At 36.8% G+C, this 21,461-nt stretch overlaps 1 protein-coding gene across 1 annotated transcript in view; it reads right to left on the bottom strand.

Moving 5' to 3' along the window:
- LOC122804532 (potassium channel subfamily K member 16-like) overlaps positions 1 to 21,461 on the bottom strand; it is a 359,265-nt gene that overhangs the window by 66,739 nt on the left and 271,065 nt on the right. Inside the window, exon 3 of the mRNA XM_044074454.1 lies at positions 16,595 to 16,761. Within this exon, the coding sequence (XP_043930389.1) occupies positions 16,595 to 16,761 (167 nt within the window). The remainder of the gene's footprint in view (positions 1 to 16,594; positions 16,762 to 21,461) is intronic.

Below are 21,461 nucleotides of genomic sequence, written 5' to 3' on the forward strand. Positions count from 1 at the left end.
CACATGTATCTATAACACAGAACCTTCCATGCCCCATCATTTTCTGCTGGCAACTTAATACAGCTGTACCCAAAGGGTCTATATGCTAGGTCCTCTTCTCTTCTCTTCTCTTCTCTTCTCTTCTCTTCTCTTCTCTTCTCTTCTCTTCTCTCTTTGTTAATGATCTTCCCCTAAAATTACCAAATCTTAAATTAATAATGTATGCAGATGATATGTTGCTCCTGCCATCCAGTACTTACCATCCTAACTTGCAAACCAAGTTACAGAATAATTTCGCTTGGTTATGCACCTGGTCCACTACTAACAAACTACTAATTAACCCCAAGAAAATCAATATCATAGTCTTTTCCTCACCAATAAATACCAACTATACCTTCTGTTCTCTTAACAGATCTTAATGGGACCAGAATACCTAATATCACTGAACAGAGGTACTTAGGCCTAATACTTGACCCTATCCTTTCCTTTACCATAAACACACACGCACACACACACACACACACACACACACACACACACACACACACACACACACACATAGATTTTGTAACTAATAAAGTCCTTGCTCAATTAAAACTGTATCAAAGGATCAGTCATTTCTTTTCACTTCCTTGCAGGGCCATTGCTGAAAATATTTTAATACCCAAACTTGAATATGACCTTCCTTTTCTCGATATGCGTTTAGCCCACAATGCTCACAGAATACAGAGTGATGAGAATAAAATCTGCAGATTTATTCTATTAGCAGCCACCCACCCCCAGGTACACCATTGTAATTTGATAAAAAATTCCAAATGGCTTTCAGTGCCTCATAAGGACACTTTTTTTTTCTAAGTACTCTAATTTGCAAGGTACTAAAACATAGTCATGTCCCCATTTAAGGTTAAAACTACGTTTACTAGACAGCCCTTATGTACTCAGAAGTACACAGGACAATGGTTTCACTCTAGTACACCTTCCATTTAAAACTACTGTAGGTGAGAGAGCCTTCTCTAGACTTGGACATGCTACCTGGAACCACCTCCCTACAGACATTAAAAATCTAGACACCATTAAAATCTTCAAAGATGCTCTTAAACAGTATCTATTTAGAGAATCTACTTGTGACAGCTGCCGCATTAATGGTTAGGCAGCTTGCCATCCCATATCTATGGAGATCTTAGCTTGCATTTGGCATATATCTTTTTCAAAGTATTCTGACTGGATCTTTTATTCTTACTCTATCTGCAGTCAATCTTTCTGTGTTCTGAACTTTGCTATGCACTCATTTCGAATAAAATATTGTTGGCTGAAAGACCATGACATATATTCTGCTCTGTGAGCTCTGGTCATGGCTGAAAATAGTCAATTGACCTCTCCACTTACCCAGTGAACAAACAGTAAATAAATGATAAATGTTCCTCATCAAGACAACAGGAACAAAGAAGGCAAAGCCATTCTAGACTTCTGTCTGATAAATGTTCAGAAAGAGAGACAGTCACAAGATCACACACAAGAGTAGTCAACATGCAGCTCAGGTAGACTTCCTCCTAGTAAGGAAAAGGCACTGGGGCAGAATCCATGACTACAAAGTCATCCCCAATGAAACAGTCGGCCCACAGCATAAACCACTAGTTGCCACAATTAGCTGCAAGCAGTGGTCAGAGAAGGCTCGAAGGTCAACAAAGACCAGGTTAAAGATGTGGAAGTTGACTGGAGAGAAAGTACAACAGTTCAAGGAATTACTCATGGCTCTAGCACACCAAGAAGAGGAGGAAATAGGTGGAGTTGAAGAAGAATTGCAGCGCCTAAAAACAGCATGTGTTAGGACTACAGAAAAGATATGTGGCCGAGCCAGGTATGGAAATAAGGTACATAAGGAAAGCTGGTGGTGGAATGCAGAAGTCCAGGAAGTCATCAAAAGATAAAAGGAGTGCAGGAAGAAGGGGGAGACAGAAAAGACTGACCAGGCTAGGAAGGACTACTGGTTGGCTAACAAAGAAGCTAAGAAAGAAGTTGCAATAGCAAAGAATAGGGCATTGGAGGCACTCTATCAGCTTCTGGAAAGTGACTCAGTAAGGGGCACAAAGAAACTATATCAGGTTGCAAGGCAAAGACAGAAAGATAAAGAAAATAGTCAGACACCATTCATAAGGGATGCCAGCAAGAACCTGCTCACTAGCCCAGAGGACATCAAAGGCAGATGGAAGGAGTATTTCCAGCAGCTTCTGAATGAAGAAAATCCCACAGAAGCTGTACTGCCCCAGAAACAACCTATGATGAGAGAAGAAGAGGAGCCCACACTAGAAGAAGTAAGAACAGCACTAAGGAAGATGAAATCAGGGAAAGCAGCAGGCTCAGATGAGGTCACAGCAGATATGATAAAGATGCTGGGTGAGATAGGGGAGAAATGGCTCCTGAGGATACTACTAGCAGTGTGGAGAGAAAGGCATATCCCAGATGACTGGAGAATAAGCATACTCGTGCCACTGTGCAAGAACAAAGGGGACATCCACAACTGTGGGTAGTACAGAGGCACCAAATTCCTATCACACTGCATGAAAGTTCTGGAGAGGGTGATTGATAAACAGATACGCAGAGTAGTAGAATGTAAGATGGGAGATGAGCAGTTTGGATTCAGATCAGGATGCAGCACAATTGACCTGATGTTTGCAGTGAGACAGATACTTGAGAAGAAGCTAGAGATGAGGAGAGAGTCCAACTGGGCATTCATAGACTTACAGAAAGCATATGACAAGGTCTCAAGAAAGCTGATCTGGGCAGTACTGCAATGGTTTGAAGTCCCAGAAACATTGTTAGAATTAGTGCAGGCTATGTACAAGGACCCAATGACTCAAGTACGGACAGTATTCAGCCTCACACAGGGGTTGTCAGTAGGTGTAGGTGTACATCAGGGTTCAGCTCTGAGCCCACTGCTGTTCATACTGCTGATGGACTACATTAGGAAACAGGTTGGAGGGGATGGATCAACAAAGCTGCTGCAGATGATGTGGCAGCACAGGCAGACTGACCTAGAATTTCAGCAAAGGATAGGAGAATGTAATGTAAATCTGAAGGGACATGGGATGAAACTAAGCACAGATAAGATGGTGGTAATGGCAGTAAATTGGGGAAATCAGAAGAAGCTGAGAATAGAGATAGAAGAGAAGATAGTGGAACAGGTAAACAACTTCAAGTATCTGGGAGGAGTAGTTGAGGAGAAGGGAAGTCTGTATGAAGAGGTCAAAGCCAGAATAAGAGGGACTGCAGCCAACTGGCATAGAGTATCAGGTGTAGTCTATGATAGAAGTATGCCAAAGAAGCCGGAATGTAAGGTGTACAAGACAGTGATGCGACCAGTACTACTGTATGGTACAGAAATCTGGGTATTAAAGGCAGAACAGTTGAAAAAGCTAAAGGTAATGGAAATGAAGTGCCTGAGAAAGGTGATAGAATGCACACTGTGGGACAGATGAAGAAATGAGGACATAACAGCAGAAGCCAAAGTAGCTCCAATTGTAAAAAGGATCAAAGAGAACAGATTACGCTGGTTTGGGCACGTGTAGAAAATCAGATGACAATCTGGTGAGGAAGATTTTGGGCAGACAGGAAGAAGGTAAGAGGAAGCGAGGACGTCCAGCAAAGAGGTGGATGGATTGTGTGAAAGAAGATCAGTGACAGTCAGACATGAGTGTTGAAGAAGGCAGGAGTGTGGCACTGAATCTAGAGAGTTGGCGACATTTAACATGATACCCCGACCCCATGTAGAAAAATGGGAAAAAGGGGGATGATGATGATGTTGTTCCTCATCAATGCTGAGGAGAGGAATATCTCCTGGTCCCTTCCCCAGTGCCATCATGAGTGATTCTTCCTTCACCAACACAGGTCACCAAACTCCTACATTGGATGTGCCAGCCTTTCAGTTCCTAGATGCTTGCTGTAGAGCAACACTGCAGGTGCCAATAGAACATGAAGAATAGCTTAAGGAAGAACAGCTCATGACCATAGGTGAATCACTTACCGGTGGCTGAGGCACAGAAGCCGGACTAATCACCACTGCTTCCTATGTACCTTTTCTTTCCTTTTCTTGTGGTTCAGGGAGGAATTAAAAGATTTACTTGGACCTAAGTCCATGTCCTAGCAAGAAATGAAATCATACAGAAGGATTGCAGATAGGAAAGGAAAAGGTGTTGCTCTCAAATCCAAAACTGTAGATTGAGATAAGACAATGTAAACAAAAACAGTACACTTTCTCTTACAAATTCCAAACAACAAAACTTTCCACCAAAAAAATGATGTAATTAAAAACTTATTCACTGAAAACACAATATAACATGCAGCAGTCTCTGAACTCCAAGGACTAACTAAAGGAAAGCAAAATAATTGTTCCACAGCTTCTTCTTCTTCTTTCAGCTGCTCCCGTTAGGGGTCACCACAGCAGATCAACTGTTTCCATTTCTTCCTGTCCTCTGCATCTTGCTCTGTCACACCAACCACCTACATGTCCTCTCTCACCACATCCATAAATCTTATCTTAGGCCTTCCTCTTTTCCTGTTACCTGGCAGCTTCATCCTTAGCATCCCTCCTCAGCATATGTCCAAACCAACATAATCTTGCCTCTCTGGCTTTGTCTCCAAACCTTCCAACCTGGGCTGACCCTCTAATATACTTATTCCTAATCCTGTCCATCCTCGCAACACACCCATTGCAAATCTTAACATCTTCAGCTCTGCCACATCAAGCTCTGACTCCTGCCTTTTTGTCAATGCCACTGTCTTAAACCCATATAACATAGCTGGTCTCACTACCCTCTTGTAGACCTTCCCTTTCATTCTTACTGGTACTCGTCTTTCACAAATCACTCCTGACACTCTTCTCCACCCACTCCATCCTGCCTGTACTCTCTTCTTCACCTCTATTCCACACTCACTATTACTCTGAACTATTGATCCCAAGTATTTAATCTCATCCACCTTCGCCACCTCTACTCCCTGCATCCTCACCATTCCTCTACCCTCCCTCTCATTCGCACACATATATTCTGTCTTAGTCCTGCTGACCTTCATTCCTCTTCTCTCTAGAGCATATCTCCACCTCTCCAGGGTCTCCTCCACCTGTTCCCTACTCTCACTACAGATCACAATATCATCTGTAAATATCATAGTCCACGGGGACTCCTGTCTGATCTCGTCTGTCAACCTGTCCATCACCAGTGCAAATAAAAAAGGGCTCAGAGCTGATCCTTGATGTAATCCCACCTCCACCTTAAACACATCCTTCACTCCCACCACAGACCTCACCGCTATCACACTACCCTCGTACATATCCTGTACCACTCTTACATACTTTTCTGACACTCCTGACTTTCTCATACAATACCATAACTCCTCTCTAGGCACCCTGTCATATGCTTTCTCTAAATCCACAAAGACACAATGCAACTCCTTCTGACCTTCTCTGTACTTCTCCATCAACACTCTCAGAGCAAACATCACATCTGTAGTGCTCTTTCCTGGCATGAAACCATACTGCTGATCACTAATCATCACCTCCCTTCTTAATCTAGCTTCCACTGCTGTTTCCCATAACTTCATGCTGTGACTGATCAATTTAATCCCTCTGTAGTTACCACAGGTCTGCACATCACCCTTATTCTTAAAAATCAGTACCAAAACACTTTTTCTCCATTCCTCAGGCATCTTCTCACTTTTCAAGATTTCATTAAACAATCTAGTTAAAACTTCACTGCCATTTTACCTAAACACCTGCATGCTTCCACAGGTATGTCATCTGGACCAACAACCTTTCCATTCTTCATCCTTTTCATAGCTATCCTTATTTCCTCCTTGCTAATCCACTGCACTTAATAATTCACTATCGGCACATCATCCAACCTTCTCTCCGTCTCATTCTCTTCATTCATCAGCCCCTCAAAGTACTCTTTCCATCTTCTCAATACACTCTCCTCGCTTGTGTGTACGTTTCCCTCATTATCCTTTATCACACTTACCTGCTGCACATCTTTACTAGCTCGGTCCCTCTGTCTAGACAAAGGTCCTTTTCTCCCTCCTTAGTGTCCAATCTTTTATACAACTCTTCATACGCCTTATCCTTAGCCTTTGCCACCTATCTCTTTGCCATGCACCTCATCTCCTTATATTCTTGTCTACTTTCTTCATCTCTCTGACAATCCCACTTCTTCGCCAACCTCATTCTCTGTATACTCTCCTGTACTTCTTCATTCCACTACCAGGTCTCTTTGTTCTCCTTCCTCTTTCCAGTTGTCACACCAAGCACCTTTCTAGCCATCTCTCTTACTAGCTCTGCTGTAGTTACTCAGCTATTCGGTAATTCTTCACTGCCACCCAATGCCTGTCTTAACTCTTCCCTGAACATCACCTCACAATTACCCTTTTTCAGTTTCCACCATTTGATCCTTGGTGTTGCCCTCTCACTCATCCTCCTCTTCTTGATCACCAATGTCATCCTACAAACCACCATCCTATACTGCCTAACTACACTTTCCCCTGCCAACACTTTACAGTCTCCAATCTCCTTCAGACTGGCCCTTCTACATAAGATATAATCCACCTGTGTGCATATGCCTCCACTCTTGTATGTCACCCTATGCTCCTCCCTCTTGTTAAAATACGTATTCATCACAGCCATGTCTATCCTTTTTGCAAAATCCACTACCATCTGACCTTCTGCATTCCTTTGCTTAACACCATACCTACCCATTACTTCCTCATCCCCTCTGTTCCCTTCACCAACATGCCCATTGAAATCTGCTCCAATCATCAGTCTCTCACCCTTGGGTGCAGACATCACCACTTCATCCAACTCACTCCAAAATTTTTCTTTCTCATCTATTGCTCACCCAACTTGTGGAGCATATGCACTAACAACATTTATCATTACACCATCAATTTCCAGCTTCATAAACATCACTTTATCTGACACTCATTTCACCTCCAAAACACTCTTAGTATACTGTTTATTCAGGATAATGCCTACGCCATTTCTCCTCCCATCCACACCATGTTAAAACAATTTGAACCCACCTCCGATACACCTAGCCTTGCTCCCCTTCCATCTGGTCTCTTGCACACACAATATACCAACCTTCCTTCAGTCCATCATATCAGCTAGCTCTCTCCCTATACCAGTCATACTGCCAGCATTCAAAGTTCCGACCCTCACTATCACAGTCCTAGCCTTTACCTGCCTTCGGGCATGCCTTCCCACTCTTCTCTTCCTTCGGCCAACAGTAGCCCAAATTCCACCAGCACCCTGTTGGCCAACAGTACTGGTAGCGGTCATTGTTAACCCGGGCCTCAACCAATCCAGTTTGTATATCTACTGCTGTCTGCATGTATGATTTGGCAAAATTTTATGCCAGATGCCCTTCCTGATGCAACCCTCCCCATTTATCCTGGCTTGGGACTGGCACAAATAAATGCACTGGCTTGTGCATCCCCAGTGGCTGGGTGAAAATAATTGTTCCACAGCAATCACCCTAAAACTGTTTTACAGACATTTCCAAATCAAAAGGGAAAAAGACAGTTCTTTTTTTACTCAAAATTTTTTATTTAATTTTCCCATAACAATAGAGAGAAAAACAAGATAATTTCACAATTTAAATGATAAATTGTAACAAACTATGTACAAATTTTACAAAAGGCCTTAGATGAAAAACTAAAAAGGGAAATATCAAGAAAAAAGAGAAATTATAAACATTTAAAGAAGGTTACACAATATTCAACAATTCTTAGCTCTTGTTTGATTAATTAGATGAAAGTGTATCTAGATTCATTGTCTTAATAAGAGTGATGACTTTCTCCCAAGGATTATTAGTCCATTTTCTAGGAAAAAATCTTAGTTCTTTAGCTTTAATTTCCATTAATGCTACTTCGTCCAGAATAATCATGAAGTCCTCAAATTTTGGAATGGAGGATGATTTCTTGTAATGCATTTTTTGGCTACTGCCAAAATTGTCCAAAGAAGATATTTGTTTTTGTTATTCATTGTAGTAGATTCATTTATACACAAAATATTAAAGCTTTTGATAATACAAAAGAATCAGTAAAGATAGCTTGAAGGAAATTACCAATATCTTCCCAATATTTTTGAATAAGAGAGCATTCGTAAAAAAATATGAGACAAATCAGCTGTACATTTTAGAGAGCATCTCCAACATATCACGTCTTTGGAGAGATTGAATTTGGCAATTTTACTAGGAGTGTAGAAGGCTCTATGCAAGAATTTCCAGGAAAAAATCCTCCAAACTTGTAGATTAAAAGTTAATTTTATGGAATGTAAACAATTAGCTTTATTTTCAGAGGTTAGGGACAATGTATAATCCTTCCTAATAAAGTCCCAAAATTGTTGATTAGCGATAGTTTTATAGTTAATGATTTTATAGAGTTTTGAGATCAAAGTTTTCCAATTAAAGCCTCCATGTAGTATTTCATGTACAAGTACAAATTTGGGTGAGGACCTAAAATAATTCTTTATTGTTCTACACAGGTCTCAAGTAAATGGGATTATACTGTTAAGAGCTAACTAATCTGAATTTTGTAGATTAAATGTTTTAATTAAATTTTGCACTTTCAGTGTATCTAAATTCATTGTGCAATGATACCAGCATGTACATTTTTTCATTTCCCAATTACTGAGAGTATCTGCACTAATATTATTTAAAAAGTGTTTTTTTGTAATTTTAAAAGGGTATAGCAGTTGTATCCACAGTTTAATATCAACATTATTGTTAATAAAACTTCTGAAAGTATTATAGATATAGTTTACATAATTTAGATTTGTAGGTTTAATAATGTTATATTGTATAGTGATACAAAGTGCACACCAAAGTTTATTATTTAGATCATTTAGTTGGAAGTTTTTTATTAATTTATTTTCATTTAGGATAATAGTTGCATGTAGGAATTTCCAAGCTGAAGAAAATGTTGGATCAATCCAATTTAATAATGTTTTGAGATTAGAAGCTTTAACATAGGATTCTACATCTGGAAAATTTATTCCTGCAAGCTCCCGGGGTCTAATATGATTTGATAAAGTTAGTCAGTTCTTCTTTGGATACCACAGGAATTTCAAGAGAATTCTATTTATTTCTCTAAAAATAGATTTACTGGGTAATATAGGAATAGATAAAGCAATGTAATTTATTTTTGGTAGCAGTATCATTTTAATTAATTGCAGCCTATCTTCAAAACTGAAATGTAATTTATTCCATTTTTCTGTGAGTGTTTTTAATATGTTCACAATGTTGTTATAGTTCGTATTTAAAGTTAAGTCAATACTATCACATAGTACAATCCCTAGATATTTTAAAGAAGAGACCTGTTTCCCTACTATTTCATTTATAGTTGCTTTAATGTTATCATTGAGTTTTTTAATTTAATAATATGTGATTAGACTTTGAGCTGCTAATTTTTAATCCTGAGATACAATAACATTTTTTAACTAATAAATCTAATTCTTGCAAGGATTCTTCTGAATTTATTAAAGTAAGTAAGATATCGTCAGCAAATAGCATTATCTTGGAATCAAATTGGTTATATATATTAAAACCTTTTATTTTGGAATTATAGTGGATTGCCAAGGAAAAGGTTCTATCGCTAAAACAAATAAAATTGAAGACATCAGGCAACCCTGCTTGGTACCTTTAGTAATTTTAATTGATTCTAATGTAAACGGTCCTAATTTTACATAGGCTAGATTATTATTATACATATTTTTTATAAAAGTAATAAATTGAATAGAGAACCTATATGATTCAAGAATTTTAAAAAGAAAATTCCAATTTAAAGAGTCAAAGGCTTTTTCAATATCGAGGGTGATTATAAGTGCTTCTTGATTATCTCTATTCAGGATATCTATGGTGGTCAGGATTCTTTGAATGTTACCTTGGGTATGTCTGTTATAAATAAATCCTGTTTGATCTTCAGTGATGAGATGTGTTAGTGATTTCTTAAATCTGTTGACTAAGATAGACATTAAAATTTTATAATCATTATTAATCAAAGAGATTGGTCTATATAAGCTGCAGAAATGAGAATATTTATTTTCTTTTAGTATAGGCATAATTAATGGGTATCTCCATGAAGGTGGAATTACACCCTGTAAGTACGATTCATTCAAAGCTTTATGTAAAATTGATCTAGCCCAAGATGGTAGAAGCTTGTATATTTCATTAATAATACCATCTATGCCTGGTGATTTGTTGTGTTTGCTTTCTTTAAATTTTTCATTAATTTCCTTTAGGGAAATTAGTTTCTGAATTTCATTAATTAAATTTTCTGGTAAGTTTTTTAATTTAGAAAAGTTCAGGCCATGGTCTGGGATATTTTGTCGAGAATCTTTGTTTTTGTATTGTTCTGAAAAGTGATATTTAAACGTATCCAGAATATCACTTATGTCAGAGACTTTTTTATTATTCCTCCCTTCATGAATCACACTCAAAATATTATTTTCAACAGAATTTCTTTTTACTCTTAATGCTAGATTATGCATATACTTTGGAGATGTAGAGTAAGAATTTAACTTTAGTTTTTCTAAGGCTATATTAATTTTCTGGGTTAAAATGTCATTATATTTTTTATTTAAAGATTCAATTTTCTTTTTCTTATTTGAAGAAGGTTTTGTATTGTCATTGTTAACTAATACAATTTGTTTCTGTATGTTAGTTAGTTCAGACTCCCATTCCTTTGTTTTATTATTAAACCATGTAATAGTTTTGCCATATAAATAAGCTTTCAAGGAATCCCATAGAATTACTATGTTTACCTTACTATTTAGATTTGTATCTAGGAAGAATGTTATTTCTGTGTCTAACCAAGGTTTGGATTGTTTTAATTTGGTTATATAGGCTGGGATTCTTTTAGCAAAAGATAACTTCTTAACATCTGTTTGTATATTAAAAATGAAGGCATTATGATCAGACATAGGGGATGGGGTTATTGTAAAGTGTGATATTTTTGTTTTTAGATCCTGGGATATAAACATGTTATAAGTTCTAGTCTGAGTCTTGTGTTTAAAATCACTGTGGGAGAATTCTAGTGAGCTATCATTTTTAAGATAAAATAAATCATATAACTGTAAGTTATCTATCCATTTTTTTAAGATATTTCCCTGTAGAGGTTTCTGAATCATTAAATAGACAGAAAAAGTCTCCCCCTAGAATCAGACTACCTTTAATATTTTTAATAATAAGTTTGAAGTGTTTTTTATTGTTTTTACTCCAATTCCAGGAAACCAATAAGCATTAACTAATGTCCAGATTCTGTTATTAAATTTTATTATTATGATTGATAGAAGGCCCTTCTTATCTTCATAATTGTAGATAACTTGAGGAGAGATAATGTTTTTCTTCCAATGTGTTAAGACTCCTCTAGTTTTTTTAGTGTGTGAAGAATTAAATAACTTTAAGTATTCATTAGGGTTCCAAATAAAGCTATAATTTGTTTTAAAATGAGTTTCTTGTAGAAAAATTACTTGTGCTTTATTTAATTTCAAGTCTTTTAATATATTTAATCTTTTCTTCAGGTTATTTAAGCCATTGACATTCAAAGAAAGAAAGGTCAAATCCATCTTATTTACTCAGAAATTAAGTGTTAAAATGATATAATAGTAGACAATTATATTATTTAATTCTTGTGTATCCTTCTTAAAAAGGTCATATTCTGATGATAAATTGCTAATTTCCATTAATAAATACAATTTTAATTTAGATTGAGGCCTGCAAAAGTAAACATTTTGTTTAAAAAGGTTATTAAACTTTAGTAAAACCTTTAACTGACATGGAATGTAAACCATTCCTAATCTGACAGAATAAAAATATCAAGTCAGATTAATCATCATCCCAAAGAAAATAGCCCAGTTTGAATCTCCAGGTTATGTATTCTATGAAAATTCTATAAGTTAAATAGTCTGAGAGAACAACAATAAATTGATGTAACATATAATTTTAACTATAATGAGTGCATTTAGACTCTACTAGCAAAATGTTTTTAATTGAGAAAAATATATTCTCATTACCACATGAACCTTGTCAAAAGCAAATAATTAATAGCTTGACAGTGGATATGTATGAGAAGGTTTATCAAAAGAGAAATACTCAAACATCCATTGGCTATGTAAGCTTTTCTTTTAAAATTAATAAATAAATAAACAATGTTTACATTAGAATAAATCAATAAAACAGTAGATCAGTACTTGAAGATAATTGTATAGTGACAATAATACATTTATATATGTTGATAGGCTACACATCACTTAAATATATTGCACTTTTTGTTCCACAAATAATAGTTACATGACTGATAATGAATATGAACATTTTTTTCAAGGCAATTCAAAGCTAGAATTAAGTCAAATTGTAATTACTTCCAGAGAAACTTTAGTTCACTTTGTTTTTATTGTAAAAGTAAAATTGTTAGTATAATTCAGTTAAATGTTGACCTAATAAGCATCATATCAGCCAAAATATATTAATGGTTGAAGAGGCAGTACCAGTGCATTCTAATATCATTTCATTATATCTGCTGATAATTAAAATTTTCTTAACTATGTCTATAGTAACAAGAGTAAAGATGTGTTGTCATTACCTGTCATAAAGCAAAATGATAAAATAAATAAACCAAAATATGTTGCCTCTTTTGTTATGGGGATCAACTGTGAATAAATAATAAAATGCCTGTAATATCTTCTTATATGACTGCAGCTCAACATTTAGTTCTTATGTGTATTTATCAACATACACTATAAAGTATGGTACAAAGGGAGTTGTAACAAGATATAAGTTTTGACCATCTCAAGATTCTGAGCTGGAGCTATATTTTGAGTTTGTTATGAAGAGTCATACAGAAGCATTCAATGACTAATATAGTCGTTACACAGTTGCATCTATGTGTTATTCTCAATGTTAGGGTGACAAGAATTTTTTTTAAGAAATAAGGTATAAAGATTTGACACTAGGAATCAGAACTTTAATAAAACACTCTATCTATATCTTCCTGACAGAGAGACAGAAACACAAAATGCATATTAGCTAGAACAACAGTTTGTGTGTAAAAATTTCAAACAAACAAAGTAGCTCCCTTCCAAATTTTATCTTGACAAATTGTTTTTCACTAGTAGTGTTAATATTATGTTGCTACACTTTAGATGCGTTTGTCACTAGTGATCAATTGCTTGTAGATGATAGTGCTTGTAGGAAAGCCACTGTTCATTAATAGAATCCAAGCTATATGTTCATTAATTTTCATTAACTGAATATCATAGTAATTATGAATAAAGAGACAAGGAAATGGTATGTGAGAATACTAGTTCTGGTAATATGGGAGACCAGATCATTAATTTGTCTAGTTTATCTATTCTTTCAAATATCTGTAGTATTTCAGTAAATCTGAAACAATGTCATCTTTAATTAGCATAGCACTGCCTTAGTTTCCATAGAGACTGATTGACAAGCAGAAGTTTTATTTTCCTATTAACTGTTCTAAGTTATGTCATAATGTCTGAATACCATTTTTATGTTAATTTTCATTAACACAGTAGTAACTGTCCAAGACCAGTATAATATCTGTAAGCATTAGCTTATATAAAACATATTAACATTAGACAGAATACTCATGTGGGAATCTATCAATGATATAATTTCCTCTATGTGTATTATCTGAACAATCTAAGCTAATCCAAGAAGATGCTAACATTTTCCCATATGAAATCCTTTCAAAAAATTAAATTTTAGGTTGGCAAAACATATTAAGCACCCAAATAAATGTTAAAATTAGATAGACATTTCAATGACGTCCAGCATCACCACTAAACTATTTTAATCTCAAACAACATCTCTTAAAATAAATCACGTATCATCCTTAATAAAAAAAGTTTTTTATGAGTATTAAAGTGATAGACAATCAAACAATGTAAGCTGCTTGTCTGTTCCATAAAGTGACAATAGAGAGAAGGAAGAAAAAATATGGGAAAATACATTATTTGACTAAGTTCTTTGTCAAATCAAACCTCGTTCATACCATTGTTAAACCCAAGCCACTACCACATGCACACATCTTCAAGAGTCTCCTCTAAGACTATCCATGATGCCTAATGTGTTATGAATAACAAGTATTAACCACTTTCAGGCAATATTTATAGGATGTTAAAAGCATGACACTAAAAGTGTATTTTAGTATTTAACAAGAAAGTGGAAGGGGAACTATTAGACAGAGTGCCACCTTTTCTTTCACGGTTCACTCTACTACTATGAAGCATTGTCTTTAATCTGTTTAGAACTAGAGTGTAATTACTCTTGTATTTTTGAACATCAGCTGTTTGTTTTTGCAATGATGTTTAAAACGTAAGGATAGACAGACTTTCTCTTTTTTCTTTCCCCTCTGTCTCTCAAGGGATTACAGCTTTTTTTTCCTCTCTTCCCCCTCTCCCCTTTTCTTTATATCCCTCAAAACATTTTAACCATTTCAGTCTATAGTTATAGCTTACCCATGTCTGTTTGACGTGTTGCTTTACAGAATGGTTGCCAATTCAAAGCAGTAGGGAAAATAAACCGTTTTTTTTTTTTTTTTTTTTAAATAACGCTCGAGAGTGATGTTTCGTGTGGGAAGCAGTAAACTGTCAGCTCAGAGTGCTGAATCACTAATTGAAATAAAAAAAGCATTTACATGGGAAAATAAATCTGTGTTTTGTTTAAACCATGTACTGCATTAAACATTTTGAAAGAACTCAAACAAAAGTACGCTTTGTCAGACATGCCCAGAAACAGACTTTGAGAGTGAACATTACAGGTTCATAACCATATTATACGCATTTTAACCCTGTTAAAAGACGTTGAGATCTAAAAAGGGAAAAAAAAGCACATGTGAACAAAGCCTAACTGACTTTACATTTCAAGCATACTTAGCAATTATACCTGATTAAGAAAGAAGTACTAGTAATTTTAAACTGTATATTTTACTAATAAAGTAAATGAAGGAATATTCACAAATAAAGTGATGATACATACTTATTTAGATATTCATGGACATTTTATCATTTAGTTTGGTCTTTGAGAGAACTAGAGAGTCCAGCACTTTTAAAACCAGTCTTCAACTTCTTCTTTTTTACATCCATCCAATTAATTTTTTCTCAAAAAATCTTTTAAGAGTTGTAGATGGTGACCAGTCCATACCTTCTGGAATTGTAATAATGTTTTTATTTTGGATGAATGAGACTGCTTCTTCAATATTATTGAAAGACCTCAGTTCATTCTGATGAAAGATTTTGATTTTAGCTGGGTAGACAAGTTGTGCTTTGTTTTTATTTTGCTTTAACAGTTTTACCAGTGGCCAGGAACTCTTTCTCATTTCCAGGACTCTCGTGGAATAATCATTATCAAATCTTATTTGGTTACCTTTGAATGACAATGGACTTTTTCTCCATGCTGTTTTTAGTATTAGTTCTTTGTCTAAGAAGGATAGAAACTTCACAACTATGGATCTTGGGGAAGCATTTGGAGAAGAAGGAATAGGTTTCCCAATGGTTCTGTGTGCTCTTTCAAGCCCATAGGACAAGCCTTCTTTTAGGTCTAAAAAATCAGGTAGCCAGGAATTAAAAACATAAATTATGTCCTCTCCTTCTGTTTTTTTCAGGAAGACCAAAAATTCTAATATTTGTTTTCCTTTCTCTATTTTCAGCATCATCTACTTTATTTATCAGCCAGTTATCTTGTTGCAAGATGAATTCACAGTGGGATTCATCTTCTTTAAGCCTTCCATCTATATCACTGAGTGAGGTTTCAATGTCCAGAATTTTAGACTGTTGTTGCTGGAGGATCTCATTCAAAACATCAGTTTGTTGTTGACAGTTTATTTTTAAGTTTTCAAGATTGTCAGTGAATCTATCCATCTTTAAGGACAGTTCTTGCAGAGTGGTAGATATAGACTGAAATTTTTTTTTTTTAGTGAGGACTCAGAATGTGAGGGTTTTGAGTTGCTCATCTCAGTTCAGGTGAATAATCATCAACTTTGACAGGAAATTCTTTAAGAAAATACTTCAAAGTTGTACATACAGTAGATTACAGGTTCTAAAGCAGATTGTTCAACTTTTAGAGAGTAGATAATAGAATTTTAATTAATAATTTTCCTGTTTCCTAGTACGTGATGTGGAGCTCAAGAAAAAAGCTATTACCAGTTGGCCATCTGGGCTCCGCCCCCAGAAAGACAGGTCTTAGAAAACTGAGAAGAAATAAAATTCTGGAAGGTAATTCACAATGGGGAACTTATCTGCCCAGCCTAGAACAGCATTGCTAATGGTTAACAGAAAATGTTCACACATTGGTGGCAAGAAAGTTCTGAACCTTTAGCTCCATAGCTTTTATTTAATCCCTATGCTTTTTGTGCCAGTCAGTATCTAGGGCAACTGAAACATGAGCTAAATATTTGAAATTGGCAGTACTGACGTGGGGGTCCTAGGCTGAAAATTCCAAACAGCTTAGGCTTCTACAGTGATCTAATGAAGAAAATCAGAACACCAGTCTTTATGAAGCCTCCCTACCTACCTGTATTTCAGTCTATTATTTATAAATGAAAAATTCACCTTTTTCATTCCTTTTGCTAGAAGACGTTTTCCAAGTTTTGTTGCAAGGGATGATAGATGCTTGCCGACATTGTTCAAAATAATTAAATTCATAGGTATTCCAAACAGTGCAAAGAAAACACAGAAGATCTGACCAGATTCAGTTGTGGGTGCTCGATTTCCATATCCTGTGGGGGGAAAAAGTTCTTAAGTTTAGTTTGCAGTGCTGGACAGAAAGAATTAAATGTTTTATTTTCCATTCTCAGGAGTTACATTGTTTTGTACTGCAATTGTTAAGACCTGCTGCCACAATATGTGAAGACCTTTTGGCTTACAGAGTTGGAAATAAGACACATTTACAGTTTGCCAATTAAAAAATAAAGCCTTTTGTATCCCCTTATGCATACATAAAAACACAAATATGAGAATATTTCAAATTAGCATGTATCCTTTGAATCTAAAACTGGATCAGTGTAAACCCTGACTGTGCACCCCAGAGGGATAAAGCTCTGACTGTTACCCAGACATTCCAAGGTCAAATAGTCTCTTGGAAAGCTGAAAGATCTGGGGAGGGGTAAGAGAGAGAGACAGAGAGAGACATGTGCTTTGCCACAGATGGCCTCCACTTGTCACCCCTGGGATTCAGGATTCTGGCCAAGGATCTTGCCTCCCCCATTGCGCCTTTTTTAGGCAATGTCCCACAGACAAATCTTCTAACATAAAAGATCTGTCAAAAGCAAATTGAAGGTCATGCTGCTTAATGCTAGGAGCCTTAACCTGAAAATGCACTCACTGGAGGCTGTCCTACCACTGGAAGATGCTGACATCTGTGCAGTCACAGTAGCTTTGTTCAAGGCTGCAGGGAACACTCCTGCCTTACCAGGCTATTCCTCATTCCACACATTATGACCCCAAAATGAAGTCGGGAAAACTAAGGCTGGTGGAGTTTCTATTTTCATTAAGACAAGCACACCTCCAGACTGCTTTGCAACTAGAACTTCTCCAGGTGTAATTGACAATTGGAAAGACACCCATCCAAGTTATAGCCAGCTATAGAACCTCCACCATGATGCAGGACACCCACTCCTCTACCTGGACCTGCTTGAGTCCATCAAGGTACCCCCTAACACTCTGATCCTTGGTGACTTCAAGTACCCCACCATAAAGTGGGTGAAGTATTCCTGCTCTAATGTACTCACTCAATGATGCCTTGATTTCATCAGTTCTAATGCACTGGACCAGCTTGTCTCATCCCTCACAAGGGGAGATAGCATTCTAGACTTGGTTCTCACCAACATGGGTGACTGCTGCACCAGTAATTTCTTCATTGGTGATATCAGACCATCAGTCTGTCTCATTCAAAGTGTCTATCCCGTCCAACCCCCCCCACCCCCGCAGCCGTAACCAGGCTAAAAAACTTCTCAAAAACTGACTACAACCTTCTAAGGGAGGGTATCAGTAGCTTCACACCACTGCCCCCCTCTGAGGATGCAAACAAATATGCTCAACAGTATGCCAGTGCAGTATCCAAGCACCTGTACAACTGCATGAACTCAGCCATACCCAACAGAACTAAAACCTGCTCCTCAAGGAAACACAAACCTATGTGGTGGACATCCTCTATCAACAGGCTTTACAACAAAAGAAAGAAACTATTGTCCAAGGATAAAAAGGCAAAAATTCCCAATTGGAAAAACTTCCTCCTTAGCCCCAACAAGCAAATTAGATCACTAGTGAAAACATCCAAAGTCAATTATGAATCTAAACTAGCCTCTGAAACAAAGGCTAACCACAATGCCTTTTTAATTTACGTCAGAAACCTCCATGGCAAAGCCCAGGTTTGTTCTGAATTAGTTCTTAACGGTGCCACTTACACTTATCCTGTTGACTTAGCCAACCTGCTAGCAGATAGGTTCAGTGCAAACTTCACCCCCCCATCCCCTTCAAAGGCACATTCAACATCTGCCATACTTGCCCTGCATCTCACATCTCCGTAATCAATTTTGATCCATTGCTCAACATTATGTTAGCTTTCTCCAAGATTCATAAGATAAGAAGTTGAGTAGTATGGAAGATCAGTGAGTTGCATACTGTTTTCTAACAGCAATGAGCTGTCATGAGAAATTCCAGCATGGCAGTGATGTATGTATGTATATTCATTCATTAGACTGTAATCAGAGGTCTGAGGAGTATGATCATAGAAATGTTTATTATTTATTATAGTCCAACTGGATACATATCCATTTTCAGTGTGTGTGTGTGTGTGTGTGTGTGTGTGTGTGTGTGTGTGAAACATACCCATTGCAGGTTAGAGACCCAGGGAGAAAAGCTCCACAAAAAAAAATAAGAGCTTGTTATGCATATATGGATACAAACTTTCTAAAATATATAAATTGAACAGGGCATAGGTAAAAAAAGTCGGTGATGTAAGGGAGGAGTGGAGTTGGGCTGTTCCAGACGTAGAGGAAAAAAAAAGATAATAGGGAGAGGAGGAGAGGATGAAATTATAGTCCATAAAACTCTCATAGAAGATTGAGAGGGGAAGGCAGTCAGGGAGATGTTATGTTATAATAATTGTATTGTAGGTAGATCTTAAAAAAAAAAGAGGAGGGGGAGGAGAGGGCGGAAAAGGGGTGACAGTGGACTTATTTGGACTTTGCACTTAGCTAGTGAATTTTAGTTTTAGGAAATTTTATTTTAGCTCATAGGTCATTGTGTGTGTGTGTGTGTGTGTGTGTGTGTGTGTGTGTGTGTGTGTGTGTGTGTGTGTGTGTGTGTGTGTGTGGTGGCGGGCATAGATTTATTTATTTATTGCTTTGTTGACCATTCTCAACTGTCCCTGTTTTTGTAGAATGTTTCAGATTTTTTTATGTCATATTTTTGTCTGTTCTTCAAAAACTTTCTCTTTCTTGCAAATTAATAAGGACTGTAGTCACTAAATAATGACGACAAACATTTGACTTTCAGACTTAGCCTTCAAAAAGCATGTTAATGCAAAGCCTGCTGTTCTAGAAGAGTTTCTAAGTATATAAAGGCAATACCTAAAACTGATTTTGGTCATTTGTCCACCATTATTTTTAGTGTTCTTCCTGAGTGATAAGAAGTTGAGACGTGTGATGGGAGAGCATTCAGTCGGTGTAAACTGAGAAGATGATAAATTCCTGTGTGGCAGTTATTTTTGTATGTATTCATTCATTCATTCATTGCTAAAGTAGTGTGCATAATTGTTTTCACTTTCTATCATAGCTGAACATTAGCATTGTACTCAGTAAGTGGCAGTCTGGTTAAGATGTGTGTGTTTTATCAGCACATCATTGTCAGAGTATCGTATAATGTACTGTTGCCATCTAACAGCACTTGATTCTGCCATTCACATTTTGACTGTCCATTCCGGCAATAATGGAGAACACTGAACTGAGCGTAACTCATATATATGAATATGAACTTGAGTTACGTTCAGTCCAGTGTTTTCAATTATTGCCATGGTTATAATAATAATAATAATAATAATAATAATAATAATATTGTTCCACTGTATTCAGCATTCATCAGACCTATCATTGAGTACAGTGCTCCCTTTGGTATGTACCTAACCAGCCATATCCAACAACTGGAATGTCGGCAGAGGTTCCTCACTAAAAGAATACAGGGGGCAAGTAAAATGTCCTATGCAGACTGCTTCAAGGCCCTATCATTGTATTCTGTCTCCTACAGGCTTTTGAGGGGTATGCCTGGCATACAGGGCATTGTCAGACTCCACTCTGATGGACCTCCTGCATATCCACAAAACAAACAGCACCAGAATTACCTGTTCTAAAGACTTAAACCTTGCTTGTGATATAAATAGGAACTGCTGGAGAGGCAGGTATGTATTCCAGAGACTATCCCATCTATGGAACAGGCTCCCCATCCATGTGAAGCAGAGTTCCTCCCCAACCCAATTTAAGTGCAACTTGGACAATTGGCTGGGGAACAGGAAATTCATCCCTGGTTTGGCACCTATGTCTCTAATGGACACAGGTAACTTGTAAATGGTTCATCTCTCAGGCCCATGCTTGTAAATGTTTCATCTCCCAAGTTCTTACTTACACTTATCAAGGGTACTAGAAGTTGTCAGAGATTTGGGATGAATGGCTAGGATTAAAAAGGCTCTTGTGGTCATTAGCCTAGCAAACACCTATGAACCAATTAATCTGAGACTAGCATTTTGGTATAAATGCATATCCTGCATCCTCATGAAAGTTGACCACTGCTCACTTGATATATATAAGATGCTGCCCTGAGTGTTACTGATTCTTGTAAAATGGAAAAGTGTGAAGTCTTAAAAGTTTATTCTCTGTTAGGAACAAGTCTCTCCCATCATCCACTGTTCAGCAGGTACAGAAGCCCTATTCTTTATGTGGAATATACAGCACAGCCCACCGTGCATTTTATTCAGGACCTACTCACGCTTAAGCATGATTACAGGTGTGTTACTACGACTGCTAAAACTCGTCACTATGAATGTATATGTCGATTTTACTCCATGTCAGTAAAATACGGTCACACAGTTATACTAAATTCACCACAGGCATAGCGCTGAGAGAATCCGGCACAAATCCAGAAATAATTAGGGGCACTTTTAAAATATTAGTACTATTAACACCAGTACATTTTCTGAAATTAAATGACTGAGAAATAGTGTATTTGAGATCATGATTTAAAATGTCACAACAGCAGCAATGCTTCTGCCATAACACTTCAACTGTCACACAAAGACACTGTTCCAGTCTGTTCTCCATTATCACCTCCAGTTCAACTGTCACACAGACACTGTTCCAGTCCAGTGTTATCTGTTATCACCTCCATTCCTTCAGTATGGACTCTTCATGTGCTTCTTGAATCTGTG

Source organism: Protopterus annectens, chromosome 6.part0 (assembly GCF_019279795.1).
Source record: "Protopterus annectens isolate FY-2018-M chromosome 6.part0, PAN1.0, whole genome shotgun sequence".
Classification (NCBI taxonomy): domain Eukaryota; kingdom Metazoa; phylum Chordata; order Ceratodontiformes; family Protopteridae; genus Protopterus; species Protopterus annectens.